Below are 17,581 nucleotides of genomic sequence, written 5' to 3'. Positions count from 1 at the left end.
GTGAGTTTTAATTGAGTCCCCCTGCTCCAAATTGTCCATATGTGTGAGTGTGAGTGTGTTTCTTTTGTGTGACCCAGCAATGAGCTGATGTTTCATCCTCGGTGTACCCCGCTTTTCACCTGTTGCCATCTGAGCTAGGGTCCAGTAGACCCATGATGATGATCATAATGTAGGTCCCCAGGTGGTGATAGTCATATCAAACACACACACGCACGCACACACACACACACACACACACACACACACACACACACACACACACACACACACACACACACAGATACATTTTTGAGGAGCTGATGAGATCTGATGAGTTCCGGTTTTCAAACCTACTAATAATAGATTTATCTGCCAACAACAACATAACCAGACTCCTCCGGCACTCGATGTCAGGCAAACCTCCTGGGGTTTCTGGTGCAGTCACTGCAGGGCATCTACAGGGGAGGTGCCATTTTGTAACATGATTTTCTCTGTTTGTGAAACTCACAAATATTGTATTTTGAATTTCTGTGCTGTTTTTATGGTATTTACCTTACGTGACTGTTCTGAGTGAGTCCAAACTGAGACCTTTCTTAAGCTCTAAATGCTGTGACATTTATCTAAGGTTGTTGAATAAACCACTGTGGCAACAGTAGTAATTTCTGTTATTATTAACAAATGTCTTTAATGTCACATTTTAAATATTCAACTGAGCCAAAGATTTTTGTATGCAAAGCACACATCAGCCCATAACGACCTGTATGACTGAAAGCTGGAGTTCCTCTTTTCCACTCCACAAACTGCACTTCGATTAAATTCCAGAAATCTTTACTCCAAGACCATAAATGACATCACCAAAAAATCTTTAATATTTGATTACTTTGTCAACTGTTTGATATTCCCGACATGCCCTTTTCACACCAATATAACAAGAGATTGTATCTCACCTCAGCCGGTATCTACTGCTTCTGCTTTAAAGATTATCCAGCACACAGAATGTCAACCTGTTTTTTACGACTGAATTCCACAAGAAGAAGAAGAAGCAAATGATTGAGCGAAGAATTATTCTACAAACCTCCCCTTTGAAACTTTTTTAATTCTAGTAGGATAATTGGCATAACATGACTTATCTTTACTTTGATGGTTAATTTCATGGAACATTTCAGTGTTGTGTATCAATATATGAAAGTGCCAGAAGAAGTTTTCTCAGTAATCATTAAAATATTCACAGCTATATGAAGATTGATAACAAAGTGCTGTTTGTGTTTGTTTTGGGTTGTTGCTCAAACAATCATTTTACAGCAGGTGACATTTAAGTATGGCTGATTCCGCTTAGCAAAAACTGCCATTAAATGATAAACCAACAAATAGTTTCAGGTTCAGGTGAGAAATAAAGAGTGTTGACAACTGACAAATGTCTGTATTGTAATAGGCAGGTCTACATCCTCATGATTAATTTCTCTGACGCACATGGTCAAATATATCATAATTATGGATTTACAACCAGGTACTTGGGGAAACCAGTAAAAAATGGTAGACAAGCAGCCAGACTAAGTCAAATGTAAGACACACCAACAGCTCCATCCAAGCCAGATGTATGGTAAGAAGGAGCGTGAACATTTCACCGGTAGAACATCCATTCAGTTCTCAGTATAATCAGTTCTAATTCACAGATTTTACCACAAATCAACAGGATTGGTTACATCACTTAAATCGTCTTCTCACATAATAGTTTTTACGTCGCCTGTTGATAATTCGGCTTTGGCAGAAAATAATTAGACAGACTTCATTTCAATAATATTTCATCAAAATTATCTTATTATCATATCTTTGTAAACAATGAAATAAATATCGCAGAAAATTGTCAGGCATATTCTACTGTAAAAATGACAATATAATTTCCCCTTTAGAAGAAATGCATTCTGTGATTTGTGATCATTAAATCTATTTCAGCTTTGAGGAATTTTTCAGGGTCTTTATTCAACACTCTTCAACTTGTTAAATCTGTGGTAGTTCTGGCGTCTCCTTAACAGGCGGTAAGCCTAAAGGAATCACTGTTTTCCTCTGAGCTCAGAGCTTCACTGCGAATTCATCTTGGTAAATTTTTGCTGACATCCTGCAACACAGTTCCCCAATGTAAGACTAGCCAAGTTCAAGCATGATAAAATCCTTGCGTATGGCGAAAAGACATACAATATGATATCAAATTTAAAAATAGAATTACATGCTCAAAACTTGGTAAATGTACCAGATATTTGGATATACATTCAACAAAAATGATCCACGTGCTAATGCAAAATATCATAAGCTATGTGGCCAAAATAACATAGCATCTCTTATAAATTGTTTTTGTTCAAATCAGTATTTCAAAACATTAAAAGCATATTTATTCATTCATTTTTGACATTTTTCTCCAAAAGAACTTTTCCTGCAACCCACTCACTATAAGTATAGTGTTCAAATCACATTTCTGTTCAGCATAATATTTAGTAATGAACTACGAAAGACCAATGAATCAAATATTTTCCAAGAACAATGAAGTCAGGCAAAGCTCCATCTACCTCAAGTCATGACTTCTTATGTCTTTAGATTTTTCTTGTTCACAAAGTGCCAGAATTACACAATTAAATCTGCAAAAATAATAGGGAGTTATCAGCTGATTCTTCTGTTCCCCTCAGCTTTATGGAGCTTTCATTTTAATAGTCTTCTTCTTTTCCTTTCAGCTTTTCCCTTCAGGGGTCACCACAGCGAATCAGTTGCCTCCATGTAACCCTGTCTTCTGCATCCTCTTCTCTCACACCAACTACCTTCATGTCTTCTTTCACTACATCCATAAACCTCCTCTTTGGTCTTCCTCTAGGCCTCCTGCCTGGCACTTCAAAACTCAGCATCCTTCTACCAATAAATTCACTATCTCTCCTCTGGACATGTCCAAACCATCTCAGTCTGGCCTCTCTGACTTTATCTCCAAAACCTCTAACATGTGCTGTCCCTCTGATGTACTCATTCCTGATCCTATCCTTCCTGGTCACTCCCAGAGAGAACCTCAGCATCTTCATCTCTGCTACCTCTAGCTCTGTCTCCTGTCTTTTCCTCAGTGACACTGTCTCTAGGCCAAACAACATCGCTGGTCTCACCACAGTTTTGTACACCTTTCCTTTCATTTTAGCTGAAACTCTTCTATCACACATCACACCTGACACTTTCCTCCACCCGTTCCATCCTGCCTGTACACGCTTCTTCACCTCTTTTACACACTCTCCATTGCTCTGGACTGTTGACCCTAAGTACTTAAAATCCTCCAACTTCTTGATCTCTTCTCCTTGTAACCTCACTCTTCCACTTGGGTCCCTCTCATTCACACACATGTACTCTGTCTTACTGCGACTAACTGTCATACCTCTCCTTTCCAGGACAGACCTTCACAACAGAGTGAATTCCAGTCCTCCTTTTGAACTTCTCCAACCACCCACGCAATGCCTTAAACTCCTTAAACTTCCTTTTGTTTTAATCACGTGGTGATTGTAGATGCATTACGGCCATATTCTTTGGCGAAATCAACCAAACGGATCCCTTTTTCATGCTTTTCTATGATGTCTTGCTTTGTTTGTATGGACAAAAAAAATCTATTCTTCATCTTTTCTTTTCCTCTTTTCTCCGTCCCTTTCTAGGGGTCCATAGCGAATACGTACTCAAAAAGTTATTATATTTGCGCAAAACTGTCAGAACACCTCACGGGTCGAGTGCCAAATGCCGAGACACTCCATAAGCACCGTTCTAGCTCCACACAGAGGTGGAGTGGTCAGCATCTTAGCCAATGGGATGCCAGGAATATACGTAATAGGTAATAGCCAATGGCAGAGCAGCTATGAGAATGTTGTGTTCAGGAATCTGTGGGAGATTCAAGTATCAGCCAATACTGTGTTTTTATTCGAGTATCAGCCGATACTGTGTTTTTACATTATGTAAGTCGAAATTTCTTTCGTAAGTGAAGGTAATATTTCCCTGCTGAGAAATTTCATAAGTAGAAAATTTCGTAAGTAGAGGCATTCGTAAGTAGAGGTATCACTGTACTCTCCTACCTGTCTCCCTGATCACATTAACTGTAGTTGTCCAGTCATCTGGAAGCACCTCCTGGCCTCCCAGAGCCTGTCTTAACTCCTTCCTAAAAGTCATGCAACACTCTTCCTTTTTTAGCTTCCACCATTTTGTCTTCTGCTCTGCCTTTGCCCTCTTCATCTTCCTCACCACCAGAGTCATCCTACACACCAACATCCTATGCTGTTTGGCTTCACTCTCACCTACCACTACTTTGCAGTCACTGATCTCCTTCAGGTTACACCGTCTACACAAGATGTATTCTACCTGTGTGCTCCTACCTCCACTCTTATAGGTCACCCTATGTTCCTGCCTCTTCTGGGAGAAAGTATTCACTACAGCCATTTCCATCCTTTTTGCAAAGTCAACTACCATCTGTCCTTCTGCGTTCCTCTCTTGGATACCATAACTGCACATCACTTCCTCATCACCTCTGTTTCCTGCATCAACATGTCCATTGAAGTCTGCACCAATGACAACTATGTCACTTCTCAGTATGCTCTGCATCACTTCATCAAAGTCCAACCAGAATTTCTCCTTCTCCTCCAGCTCACATCCTACCTGTGGAGCATACCCACTAACAACATTGAACATCATGCCTTCTTGTAGCTTCAGATTCATCACTCTATTCGACACTCTTTTTACCTCCAGGACATTCCTAATAAACTCCTCCTTCAAGATCCTCCTCCTACTCCATTTCTCTTCCCATCTACACCATGATAGAACAACTTGAACCCTGCTCCTAAACTTCTAGCCTTACCTTTCCACCTGGTCTCCTGGACACAGAGTATGTCCTTCTCTGCATCATGTCAACCAACTCTACGTTTTCCTGTCATAGTTCCAACATTCAACGTCCCTGCTCTTAGTCCTATACTCTTGGCATTCCTGTTCTCTCTCTTCCTATGATCACACTTTCCTCTTCTCTTCCTTCAGTTGTCCATTTTCATCCGGCGCCCTGTAGGTCAACAGTGCCGATGGCAGTCCTTGTTAACCCGGGCCTCGACCGATCCGGTATGGAAGTCATAGGTTTGATTCTCATGTTTGATTTGGCAAAAGTTTTACGCCTGATGCCCTTCCTGACACAACCCTCTGTATTTATCCGGGCTCGGGACCAGCACAATAAGACACTGGCTTGTGTCCTCTTGTGGCTACATTTTTCATTTTATTAGTATTTTTTCATTTAATTAGTATTTTAATTCTATCAAAATTCTGTGAAAATGTTCACTAATTCCAGTGTATGCAATAAATAAAAGAGTAACAGCGACTAACTCAGTTTTCTCGTTTGCGTGCGTCCGTCAGGCGTTTGCGTTGACGCACATTTTTTGACAGGGACACACAATCATCAGACAACGTGCATCAGCCTTATTAAAATCAACCAGGGGCGGTACGGTGGTGCAGTGGGTAGCGCTGTCGCCGCACAGCAAGTCAGTTCTGGGTTTGCATCCCGCTCTGTGCGGAGTTTGCATGTTCTCCCCACGTCTGCGTGGGTTCACTCCGGGGTCTCCGGTTTCCTCCCACCTGTAAAAACATGCGCTTCAGGTTAATTGGCCGGTCCCAAATTGCCCGTAGGTGTGAGTGTGTGAGTGTATGTTTGTCTGCGTCTCTGTCTGACTCCGTGGTGCACTGGCGTCGCGCCCGGAGTTCCCGCCGCCTCACGCCCGAAGCCAGCTGGAACGGAGCTTTAACTTTCAGACATAAAAGGCTACATTTTGTGAACAACATTAGTAATACACCATGTATTACCACCGCACAAGCACATTTAACCACAACTTTCAGTTTAGAATGTAACATTGTGTGTATGTTAAATCATTTTGGCACAAGAACTCAGAAGCTTGTCAGCAACACATTACATTTCCTCTCATTTGTTTTATTGTGGGTACAAGAAAGCCATTTCCATTCATGGTTATGATAGAAGTCAGGGATGGTATGAGGAGCTCAAACAAAGAGATCCATTCTCATTTACTTTGTGTAAATGTGAAGATTAGTTTGGGGAAAAGTTGGGCTCCAAAGAGAACAATGAAATCAATAAAACGGAGAGTCCTCACAGAAAGAGGGGCCACTCTGCATCGAATACAGGCTGCTCACACACTCAATCAGATTAACTAATGAAGCAATTATCGATCCAAAGTTGGCCTGCTGGATGGTACAGAAGTGGCCATTAAGTGGACCTTCCCTCCGTCTGACCATCCTTAAAATGTCAGGGTCATTGTGTTCACTGCTCGACACAGTTTACTGAGACTCTCATGTAGGAGACTAATCACTTGTCTACCTCCCAGGAGTTGTGAACACCTCAATGGGACAGGGAGAAATTTGATTTTCAAAACGCCTGGAGCTGATCCAAATTAACCTCTGCCATATCTGCCGCTTCAACTAGGAAATGAAGGGCTGCCAAGGAGACCTGACCACTGCAAGGCTGCAAATGAGCTGTATCATGATCAGTGTGTAACTCATGCTGCATTGCCTTCTGGCTACTGGTGTTTTCGTTGTCAGTGTCACAGAGCTGAATTTAATTATTTTTGTACTTGAAACACACCTATGATAATGAATCTAGACCTGTAGCATGAGAAAGCGGGGAGAGAGAATCTGATTATCTGTCTGCAGCATCAGTGAGTGTCAAAAAATGTGTGCTTTCATTGCCAGAGTCCATGGAAACAGGAGGTTGTCTGTTCCTTTACATAAAGTAAGAGCAGGGCCATGGGTTGTCAAAGAGGAGCATTCATCCTTTCCTCATGCTATATTGTGAAGAATCCTTCTCTATCTGTAGGTTGCCCATAGTGAATATTGTCCATCTGATGCACTCCAAACAGCATGTGAATTGCTGAAAGTCAGAAGACGTGATTCAGGTTGACCATGTGACATGCCCAATATAAATACATTTAGAATAAACAGAAGGCCAGCGCTCTAAAGCAACAGTGGGTGAGCAGCTTCAGGGCACTGCTGAACGCCGAATGAAATGGCAGTAGTGTATCTGCAATTCAATCAAATGTGTATGGAAATAAATAACTGAAATGAGGCTGTTAAAGTAAAGAAGTGAAAAGGGGTCCATCCTGATGCACCAATGACTACATCATTACGTCACTGACCTCCTGTAGTGTTGCCATGGTTGTTGATGAATCATTTGAAGTTTCACTGCCGAAGCCTTTGTCATGGGTGCATCTGTTTCTCATGGTTAAACGAAGCATTATAGAGCTTTTACATTTACTACTGGATATAACCTTATATCTGACTGCAGTGGCCTTTGTTTCTGATATCTGGATCGACTACAAATTAACTATTCTTCACTTCTTGGAGTCAACAAATTGTGTGAGTTTTTCATGAACTAATAACATTTGTCATAATAACACTAGCACTGATGTTGGCCTAGACCTCTGCCAATTGAACCCATTATTTATTCTGTTAATGTGTTAGTTATGTCTGTGACAGTGTGAACTGGAGGTGTGTTTCTTCACAGTTGTTTCTGACAGCAGTATCTATTATTTCCTTGTGCTTCCATGTTAGAAAGAGTTTATTTTACAAGAGCGCATTGGAGCTTGCATTGCTAACATGATGGCAATGGAGACTCTACATCAATGTCAAATACTGACGCAAATTTAGAACAGGCACTGTACCAATCATATAAAAGACACTATCATCACCATAAAACACAAGTATCACAGTTCCTTCAAAATAAAATGTTGTTATTCTTATTATTATGTTGTAATTTCCCCGTGAGGGATCAATAAAGTATACTTCTTCTTCTTCTTCTTATATTTAGTGTGTAATATTTTCCTCCACTCGTGGGGGCTGACTGGAAATGTGCCTTTGAAAAATAAAAAATTCAAAAGTATGCAGTTATTTTTAATAATGGTAATTATTGGTTTTCAATATTTTTTATGGTGTTTTTTTTTTTTTTTTTTTTTTGCTGTTGGTTGTTTTGTTTTTTGTTTTTTTATGTTTAGTGCTCGACCCACTCACCTGAAATCCCAGTTAAGGCCAAAACATTATTGTTCAGTAATTGAACACCACACTCCAAGCTCGGTCATCAGTCAGTCTCAGTCACTTCACCCACACAAAAAGCTTTTTTTTTTCTCTCAGTGCAACGAGGCAGGAAAAACACTACTTTGTAGTTAACTTCTAATCAAATCGTATTGGGTTTTCACAGCCTATGCCCTTAACCTATTTGCACAAACCATCACAGACCTACATGAATTTCAAACCCAGGCTGAGGAACACTTACTTCTTCACCCTGATTGATCCCTCCCTAGCCCAACACCTACTACATGCACATGTGAACACACACATTTTGTAATCAGACAAACATGATCATGCAGCTACAGCACAGTGGTAAATCACTTTGCTTGCAGCAAGAGTGGATTTAATGACATTTTACATGCTTTGATGTTATTCTCACCAACCTCTCAAAAAATGACTGAGTAGAAATGTCATTGTTTTTACTTGTTTTAAAGCACAGTATGCTTTGGCAGGAAACGGCTTCCATATATAATGACAATCTTTTTGCCAGCACACAGGAAGCCTGATGGGAAACCTTTGTGCCATGCAATGGAATAAAGTTCTTTTACACAGCAAGACTGCAATTGTGAAGAGGTAAAAGCTTTCACGATGTCAAAGCCTTCACATTAATTCTAGTCATTAGCATAGTTGTTATATGGATATTAATTATTGTGGTGTTGCTTTTGAATGCACTCAGTGAATTAAATCTAAAAGTAAGGAGCCTGAACAAGGGTTTAAATAATTCATTAAGGATTAATTATTAAACAGAATTTTTTACATTATAATTAACCTCGAAGCAACATCCTATAGCTTGCTTTACATGAACCGGCTATCCTCTCTGTGTCTTCTCGTGCATGGGGAAAGAAAAAGAAGAAGGGCTTCCTTGAAAGCGAACCTCAGTACGTGCTTCTAAATCTGTTTTAATGTGCATAAATCTGTAAATGTGTACCAGGTTAGGGAGAATGATGGAAACTGCAGAGGCTGCACATTCATTAAAGCAGGTGGCACACTTTCTGTCTCAGAAAACATCTGCTTGGACTTCATCTCACATTTTTAAAAAAATTTTCCACCTCACAGCATTTGAATGATTGCTGTCATTAAAATTACTTTGCAGATTCTAGTCTCTCGGTACAATAAGCTCAGAAATGTCACTGTTGTCAGTTACAAAGAAAAAAAATGACAAAAAATCTAAATGTCAGCCATTCAAAAAACTGATTAATGTTATCTAATTGTATAAATCTCTACCTCTTAATGGCTCAATGCAGTGAAGTAAAGAGGCTTTTTTTGTTATTTTTAGTGTCCTGTGATGTATTTAGAATATTTGATATTTTGGTTTGCATAGCATTATTAAATTCTGGCATATTGTGTGAGTGTGTGTGTGTGTGTGTGTGTGTGTGTGTGTGTGTGTGTGTGTGTGTGTGTGTGTGTGTGTGCGTGTGCGTGTGCGTGTGCGTGTGTGTGTGGTGGTGGTGGTGGGGGTGTTATATGTAACCATCACCCAGTGTATCTGTCTCTCTGCCTGTAAGTAAATTTCTATCCACCTTGTAACTCAAAAACTTGTTTTTGTCCAACCATAGCTCCACATTTTTTTTAATTTTGTTTCAGGCACAAATATAAATCTTGATTTTATTTCAGTGAATTGTTTGCCCTGAGCCTAATTTTAAAACTATTCCTCATGTTTCTCCATGGCAACAACTTAAATATCAATCGTTCAGAAGAGAGTGTTTGTGAAGCACATGTTGTAAACTGTGTTATCGCTATTATAGCATTGAACATGTGCAACAGAAATGAAGTGCAGTATTTCAGTGTTCTAAAAAGTTTTTGATTTATACTTTTAAGTGATTGCTCACCTGAAAGAGTGTGTGTTGTTGCAAACTCATTTCCATTCGTAGGTGGGGGCTCAGATATGCACTCTCCTGGTGGTCTCCTGATGGTTTAATGTGTGACTGAAACAAGTAGCCCATTAACAAATTAGTTGAAGGACATAATCTGCCACTGGGCCGCTTTTACAGCAATCCACAAGTGACAAACATGATGAGGTTCCAACTTATTTGAAGTTATTCTGACTAATCTCCTCTGCCATTGTAGCATGACTTCATATTGGCCTTTGTTCAACTATGACTGCCATTTGATTAAAAAAAATTGGAGAAAATTCATTTTTTTAAATCAAAATTTTTAGATTATTTTTTTATATTTGTTTTTTTTTTATATATAAAAAAGGATCCACTTTTTCATCAAAAAAAAGAAAAAAAAAAAAAAAGGTGGATCTTACGCGTTTCGGTGCGTTTGCTACCGAATCCAAACGCACTGTGATGGATGCATGAAGCCTGACAGACTGTGTGTGTGTGTGTGTGTGTGTGCGTGCGTGTGTGCGTGCGTGTGTGTGTGTGTGTGTGTGTGTGTGTGTGTGTGTGTGTGTGTGTGTGTGTGTGTGTGTGGTGAGGTAATAAAGGGGGTAAAGAATAATATAGGGGGTAGAGAGAAGAGATGGATGGGAACAGGCGGGGGGGGGGGGGGTTGCACTTCTGTGTGGGAGGAGGTGCTGTTCTACTGGAGGGGAGAGGAGGATGGGGGGGGGGGGGCATCCGAGGGGCGGAGCGGCAGACTGCAGCCCCCGCCCTCGTCTGAGTGCCCCTTGCAATTACCTGTTCCTCCAGAACTGTTGTGAGCGCATGTTGGAGAGCACATGCTACTCTGGGAGAGGAGCCAATTCTGAACGTCCGAGGATCATTCAGATTTAATCCACCTCACACAAAAAAACAAAAACCAAAAAAAAAAAAAAACTCCGCCAAGTGGTTCTAACAACCTTGTGAAACAAACTGAGCCGAGCGAGAATCTGAGAGACACCCCGCAAGGATGCACTTGTTGTCCGCCAGCTGCGTGTGCGTGTGCGCCCTCCTCTTCACGGCGCTCCCGCTGCAAGGTAAGGAAGGTATTGTTTCTCGAACGGGGCTGGTGTGCTGCCGTGCGCAAGAGCTGCAGGTGTTGGGGAGTGGGTTGGGGTGGGGGGGTCCCTGCAGTCACACGCAGGTGCCCCCCCACCTCAACCCCCCTAAAAAAAAAAATCATACCGGCTTATTGATTCCACAGGAGCGGGGGACGCTCAAGTTAGTGAGTTCAGTTCGTGGTGATCCACGCAGTGTTCGGTCGCGGATCCTCCGCCACTGTGGGCTTCTCCTGATTAGTTAACAAAAAATGTACGACTTGATTGTCTTTAAATGTAAATATCTTACAGGATTATTATCTATATGTTGATTTAACCATGTCATTGGATTCATGAGGCACTTTCCTACGTGACCATTCTTCTGCGTAACAATGAAAAGGAAGCCAAAAAAAAAAAAAAATCCTAAAAAGTCGCGGTGAATAAAATGAAGTACTTTTAGTTTTTTGTTTTTTTTTACGAACTTCTATCCTTTTAATTAACGTGTTATTACTGTGTTATGTCTGTAAAAGTGACTTTTCTCTACGTGAAACGCTTGTGTGACGTGAAATCTGAGCCTTTGTGCCACCCTTCATGATGGGAGCGGTGAGGTCCTCATCACCCAGGCTTTTCTCATGCCATGATGTCATCATGATGCCTCTTTATTTGCGTATGTGTGTGTGCGTGTGTGTGTGTGTGTGTGTGTGTGTGTGTGTGTGTGTGTGTGTGTGTGTGTGTTCCCTCTTGTTAGGGCAGGATGATGCCCGTTCACATCCTGTCTGATTTATTATAATTACAGGCTGTCTGCTGGGTGGGGGAAAGCTTTGCTCCAAGTCTCCCTCTAGTAATTACACGCAGGATAGGACTCATTTTTGATGTGGGCAGTTCTTGGCTATGATGTGAATGAAAGCAACTTGGCATTAAGTGATGGTTTTAACATTTGTATAAATAGATATCTCTGCCCTGGAGACGAGATGCTGTTTTTTTTGTTGTTTTTTTTAGAATGCCTTTCTCTTTTTCTTCTTCTTTTTTTGTTTTTTTTTTGTTCAGCTTTTGGTCTTGGCTGTAAGAAAAGAGATTTTGTGTTCATGTTTCCTGTTGTCTCCTGTCTGCGGCCAACAGGTAGTAGCACCATGTGTTTGTTCTCATGACTCAGCCAGGAAGCGCACAAGAGTTCACGGCACTCCCACGGAAGGCCCAAGATGCCGAGCTCCTGTCCACCTCGTCACACTCCAGTGACGCCTCTTGTAAATTAACTACGCAGCACATGTCAGTCCTGCTCAGGTGGTTTATTTGAGAGGAAACCAATTGCCTTTTTTAAAGTGTGTGTGTGTGGGGGGTGTGTGTGTGTGTGTGTGTGTGTGTTGCACCGCTGTGCTGCTGCAGTGCTGTCTGCTTGTGAGCTGAGCAGATTGTCTCTGATTGTGCGATGAGTTCACACTTTGTGGTCATCCACACAGCTTTGTTTTTAGACCTGCTGTATGACATGATGTTCAGAACATGTGTGTGTGTGTGTGTGTGTGTGTGTGTGTATGCGCCCACACAGCAGATGATCAGTCATTTCCTACACGTCCACGCAGATTCTGAACCTTCTTCTTCATCTTCTTCCTCAGTTTGTTATAAAACAAGAAATATTTTGATTTATTTCTTAGTTTGTTCATTCTCAAGTCCAAATATGACTGAGAGGATTTATTGATGTTGGGATTTGTAATAAAAGGTGCATCAATACTAGTAATAAAAGCACAGCCGCGTGCTTATAATATTTAAATTGATTAAAAAGCTACCGCTCTGGGGGATTCTGTGTTGAAGCCATAGCCAGAACCAGATAAGAAAATAAAATTTAAAAAAACCCAGAGCCCTCCATTACTCTTCCAACAAATAGTCTAGAAAGATTTGTCTGTTTTTTTGTTCACTCCCTCGTCTCCACCCTTCCCCCTCCCTTGCTGCCACCCTCACCCCTCCCCAGATAGATATTCCTCGCTGTCACAGCTGGTACTACTTGTCGAGCGAGCGGGGGCTCTCCATTTTGTTAATGGATTAATCTCTTGCCAGGGTCACCCAATTTCACCTGAGATAGATTCACTCTCCCTTCTTTCATCTTAAACTAGGTTACGTCCAGACTCGTCTCGCCTCTTAAATGCAGACTTCATGTCAGATTTTATGCGGCTGCATATCATTATGTTTTTTTAGTGCCTTGTTTGTAGGCATGGTTTTTTTTTTTTAATGTCTGCTAGACGGTTTGTGGTTGTTTCGTCTTTGAAAAGTTTTCTTTGTGCACATTGTGTGTCGTCCCCTCATGCAACATTCAGTTGGAGACAGGAGAGGATGGCAACTCAGCAAAATCATGGCTTTGAGTAGAAATGCTGCACTTGTAGTTCATTTAGGGGAGTCACTATTACGCTCCTTCTCTTAAAATAGTGAAGTTGTTTTCAGGATTATTTCAAGGGCTCACTTTGAAGCAACAGATTAAATCATGAATCAACATTGACCATTTCCCTAAATTTCCCTTGGGATCAATAAAGCATTTATATATCAATCTATCTGAATAATTGATTCAATGAGAAAGGAAATAGAATATCAGACTTAAATTCAATCTACCGATCTGTAAACATATTATGGTACATATATCGTATTATCCTACATATAGCTGTGGGACAAAGTATCCGATCAAATTGGGTAATAGAAAAATGGAAATGCTGAGAATAAAGTCAATTTAATTTAACTTTTTTTTTATATTCTCAGGAGCCAGAAGTCATGTTGTTATAAGTTGTAATTCTATGAGAAACAAAAGTCTAGGTAATATAATGAGAATAGTTTCACAGTTGTTATTTTAGTCTAAATACTAGAGGGCAAAATGAAAAGCCTGTCATCATCAGAATGTTTACCAAGACAAATAAATAAATGTTGACTGTTTAGTGATCAACAACAAATTGTTAAGTATCAGGACTTTGAGAAGATTGTGTCAGAAAGCAGGTCGGCTCTGCAGAAAGAACCAGCAGACTTTGAGGAAATTGCCTCTTTTCTTGAGGAGACGACACAAAGTGGTTGCATCAGCCTGTTGTTCCCGCTATACATCAGGATGTTTTTTTGCAATGGCACCATTTTATTTTTGTTATATTTCACATTTAATCCCAAATGCCAGATATTTTTTCTCAATGTGACCCTAATACTCTGTCATGTTTTTGTGGTGAAGAAGGGGTTCGCATCGGTTATAAAGTGAGACAAGACGCCATTACTCACCCAGGAATCATAAAGTGAGTGAGAAAAAAACAGACACAGATTTTCGACAAAGAGAACTGTGTGTTTTGTGTGCTTGATTGTTTGAATTGTATTCACCTCAGGTCTGGATCAGAATAAGAAAGACCTGGAAATGTGAACAGAAGGCTGAGGTGCTGCTCAGCGGGACAAAAAGCGGGGACACTTTCTTGAGCTCAGAGAGGCCCATTCAGACAGCTGAGGCGGTACTGTAAATTAAAGCAGCATTAGGGTGGAAGCCCAGGGTCACCTCCCAACAGGGGGTGCAGGATTCCTCCCAGCACCCCTAGCAGCGGTGCTTTACAGACTAAATGCGAGCTAAATTAATTGTTCTCATGGTAACTTAAGCTGTTAATTACCCATAACTAGAAGAAAAAAAAAGCTTTGGATACCACGGTGTCCAAAGCAAAGCACGTGCTGGTTCCAGGGAAGTCGAGCTTCTGTGGACCATGTGTTACCTTTGGACCTGCTCTGTACACAGCAATGGACTCCGGTGCAACAAAGAACACTAATTCTGATATAACGCATTTGAATTTCAACATGCATGACTGCTTCATGTGGGTGTTTGTTTGCCCTGCAACCTGTGAGTTGGAGTGCTACACACCCACACAAACACCCCCACACAGACACACACACACAGACACACACACACACACACACACACACACACACACACACACACACACACACACACACACACACACACACACACACACACTCTCATGTTTCCCGCCCAGCAGGAAACTGAACAGGTGGAACAATGTTTGCTTTTAAGGCCGTGGAGCCTGTGCCTCTTTATAATTCCTGTTTGTGTGCGCAGTTGCTGGAGAAGTTGTTGGTTCCCATCACTTGTCTCCTTCTTATTCATTTCATGCTAACTTGTAGTTGGTTGTTGTTTAGCGAAAGCTGCTAAACTATCTTTTATTTGTGCCAAAATCTCAGCACCGAACCAAAACTTGATGTAGCAAGATGGCGGTAAAAAGTAATAAGAGCTACCACATGAACATGCTGAGTTTCCAACATGTCAAATAGGTAATATGTCCTCAGTTGGACTCAGCGAGGTGAGAAATGTATGAGTGGCTTGGCTTTGAGAAAATGAAAGGACTTGTGTGGCTAAAGTAATCTCTCAGAGGCGATGACTCACTGAGAAAAAGGTCCTTTGTTGTGAGTTTTACAAACAGGATTATCAGTCAAACAGCAGCAAGTGAACCTTAATTACACTTTTGTGATTGACTTTACCCTTTTTTTTTTATGTCAATGTGAGATATACAGTGCACCCTCGTTCCTCGCGGGTAATGCGTTCCATGAACCGCACGTGATTAACAAATTCCGCGATAGAATGACAAACTATCTTATTATTTATGGTAATTTAACCGTTTATGGACCCTCCCCATACTGATACTAAACCACCTTCTATCTGTGTTACCTTTTGCCACACTCTCATTGACTGTTTAAAGCACTTTTGTGTCTCACGTAAGTCCGAGACTCACAGAACATAGCGGCACTTCCAGAAGCCGTCAGCCAATAGGATGCACGTACGGTATCACATGACTGCCAACCAAAAATCCACGATGAGGTGAAGTCGCGAGCGTTGACGTGCGAATGCACGAGGGCACAGTGTGTTCAGCTTTTATTATTGGAGCTAGATTCGCCTCTTGAGCTGTCCTTTTTTTATGGTAATTACTGGTTAGGTAAAGAAAGACAGTTAGCATTTATCCCTTTATTGGCTTTTAATACAGTCATGTTTATACTCAAGTGAGATTAACTGATGTGATATTTTATCAAACATACTAATATCCTAGTTTTCCCTCTGAAATTTTCTTACTTTATCCACTTTGCGCTCAGATCTCTTCCTCAGCTTTTCAAAATGATGTTTTATTGTTATTCAAGGCGAGGGAGCGCAATGCCATTGTTTCAGTCATGAAGAAAGGCTTAACAACAGGAGAGGGATGACTGTGGCACGTAGTGGTGTTTCTTTACGCAGGAATACCCCCATTGAAATGCATGAAGGTATCCTCGGTTTTTGGTGAAAGACCAGCAGTGCTCTGAAATTGGGCAGTCCCTTGTTTCGGGGACAAAAAAAAAAAAGTGAGGTCGTCCATCTTTTGTCATTGATGCAGCCCCCAGCTTTCGCTGGATTCCTGTGGACTCCTGCAGACTGCTTTGTGAGGTCGGCTCTTTTTAAAACAAATGAGTGTATGATAGCAACTTCTTGGTCCCGCTCCCTTTTTTTTTGTCATTAATATGGAGTAGCACACACCCCTTGGAGAGTGCACAGAGTAGCTGCAGCCTGTCTCTGCACTTAACATGTGCATCCTGACTGGGGGGGGGGGGGCATCTCTCCTCCATATGAAAAGCCTGTGACCACACCCAGATTTAACAGTCCCTGGATCTTTGTTCAGATTATCTTTAGAGCCTTTGCTGTGTTAGGCTTCGTTAACTATGATGGTAATCATTTGTCCTCAGAGAATATTTAAGGAATGGAATGATTGGGTACATATGTATAACAAGACAGAGGGTGGGTTCTTTTGTTTTCTTTGTTATATGTGAATTGCGTTCAATAACTTATTATACGTTATCGTTAAAGCAATGGGATGAGAACCGTAGGCTCCAGCATGTAAAAGAAGCAAATTAGAGGAGTTTGAAGCAAAGATTAATGCCTGCACCCTCATAAAACCCAGACAGGAGGCTGCTTTTGTATCGAACCTGTATTCTGACTTTATTTAATGTTGAGGGGGAGTCGTTTGGGTTGACCCAGCTTTTGTGCAAAAGGTGAAACATTCATGTCCGGCTCCAGGCCAACTTAGAAAATGACAGGGAGGTTTGTCTTCCCATTCATTTCTGAATCGTGCTCTGTTAAGTCCAAAGCTCTTTTGCAGTTCTGAGTGCTTGCTCTATTCACGCCGGCGCTGTTTAGCAAATTTTTTTTTTTTTAATTCATAAAAAATCACACAGATCTCCATTACGTCTTGCCTTTGGGACTCAATAGAATGGCCTTGTGTCTGCATTTGACCTCAGTATTCACATTCGTGTTGTCTGAAAAGCTGCTTCTTTGTGTTCTACTGATGTCCACTATCCTTCTCCCATAGACTGCAGTAGCAGTCTGCATTGCCCGGAGCAATCTTTGATTATATGCTGCTTCAGTTGAACTTGCAGGAGACAGGAGTTCTCATTCAGGGAGACACTCTTGCAGAGGAGATAGCGGGGGTGTATATCTGTGTATGGAATTAAAAGCCTGTTATTCTGAGATAGAAAATTAAATGTGTGTCCCATCATTGTGGGTCATCAGTTCATCTATACACTCGGGAAAACCCTTGCACATTTGCAGAGGTGTAAGAT

General features: G+C 41.1%; 1 protein-coding gene across 2 annotated transcripts in view; it reads left to right on the top strand.

The window, feature by feature from the left end:
• Positions 1 to 10,704: 10,704 nt before the first annotated feature.
• Positions 10,705 to 17,581, top strand: part of LOC137596590 (CD166 antigen homolog A-like) — a 39,660-nt gene continuing 32,783 nt past the window's right edge. For both annotated transcript variants that reach the window (XM_068317251.1, XM_068317250.1), the window contains exon 1: positions 10,705 to 10,990. In XM_068317251.1, coding sequence (XP_068173352.1) covers positions 10,924 to 10,990 — 67 coding nt within the window. In that variant the 5' untranslated portion in view covers positions 10,705 to 10,923. The remainder of the gene's footprint in view (positions 10,991 to 17,581) is intronic.

Source organism: Antennarius striatus, chromosome 6 (genome assembly GCF_040054535.1).
Source record: "Antennarius striatus isolate MH-2024 chromosome 6, ASM4005453v1, whole genome shotgun sequence".
Taxonomy (NCBI): domain Eukaryota; kingdom Metazoa; phylum Chordata; class Actinopteri; order Lophiiformes; family Antennariidae; genus Antennarius; species Antennarius striatus.
The sequence above is the reverse complement of the archived record's forward strand: the minus strand, read 5'-3'. Positions and strand labels throughout refer to the sequence as shown.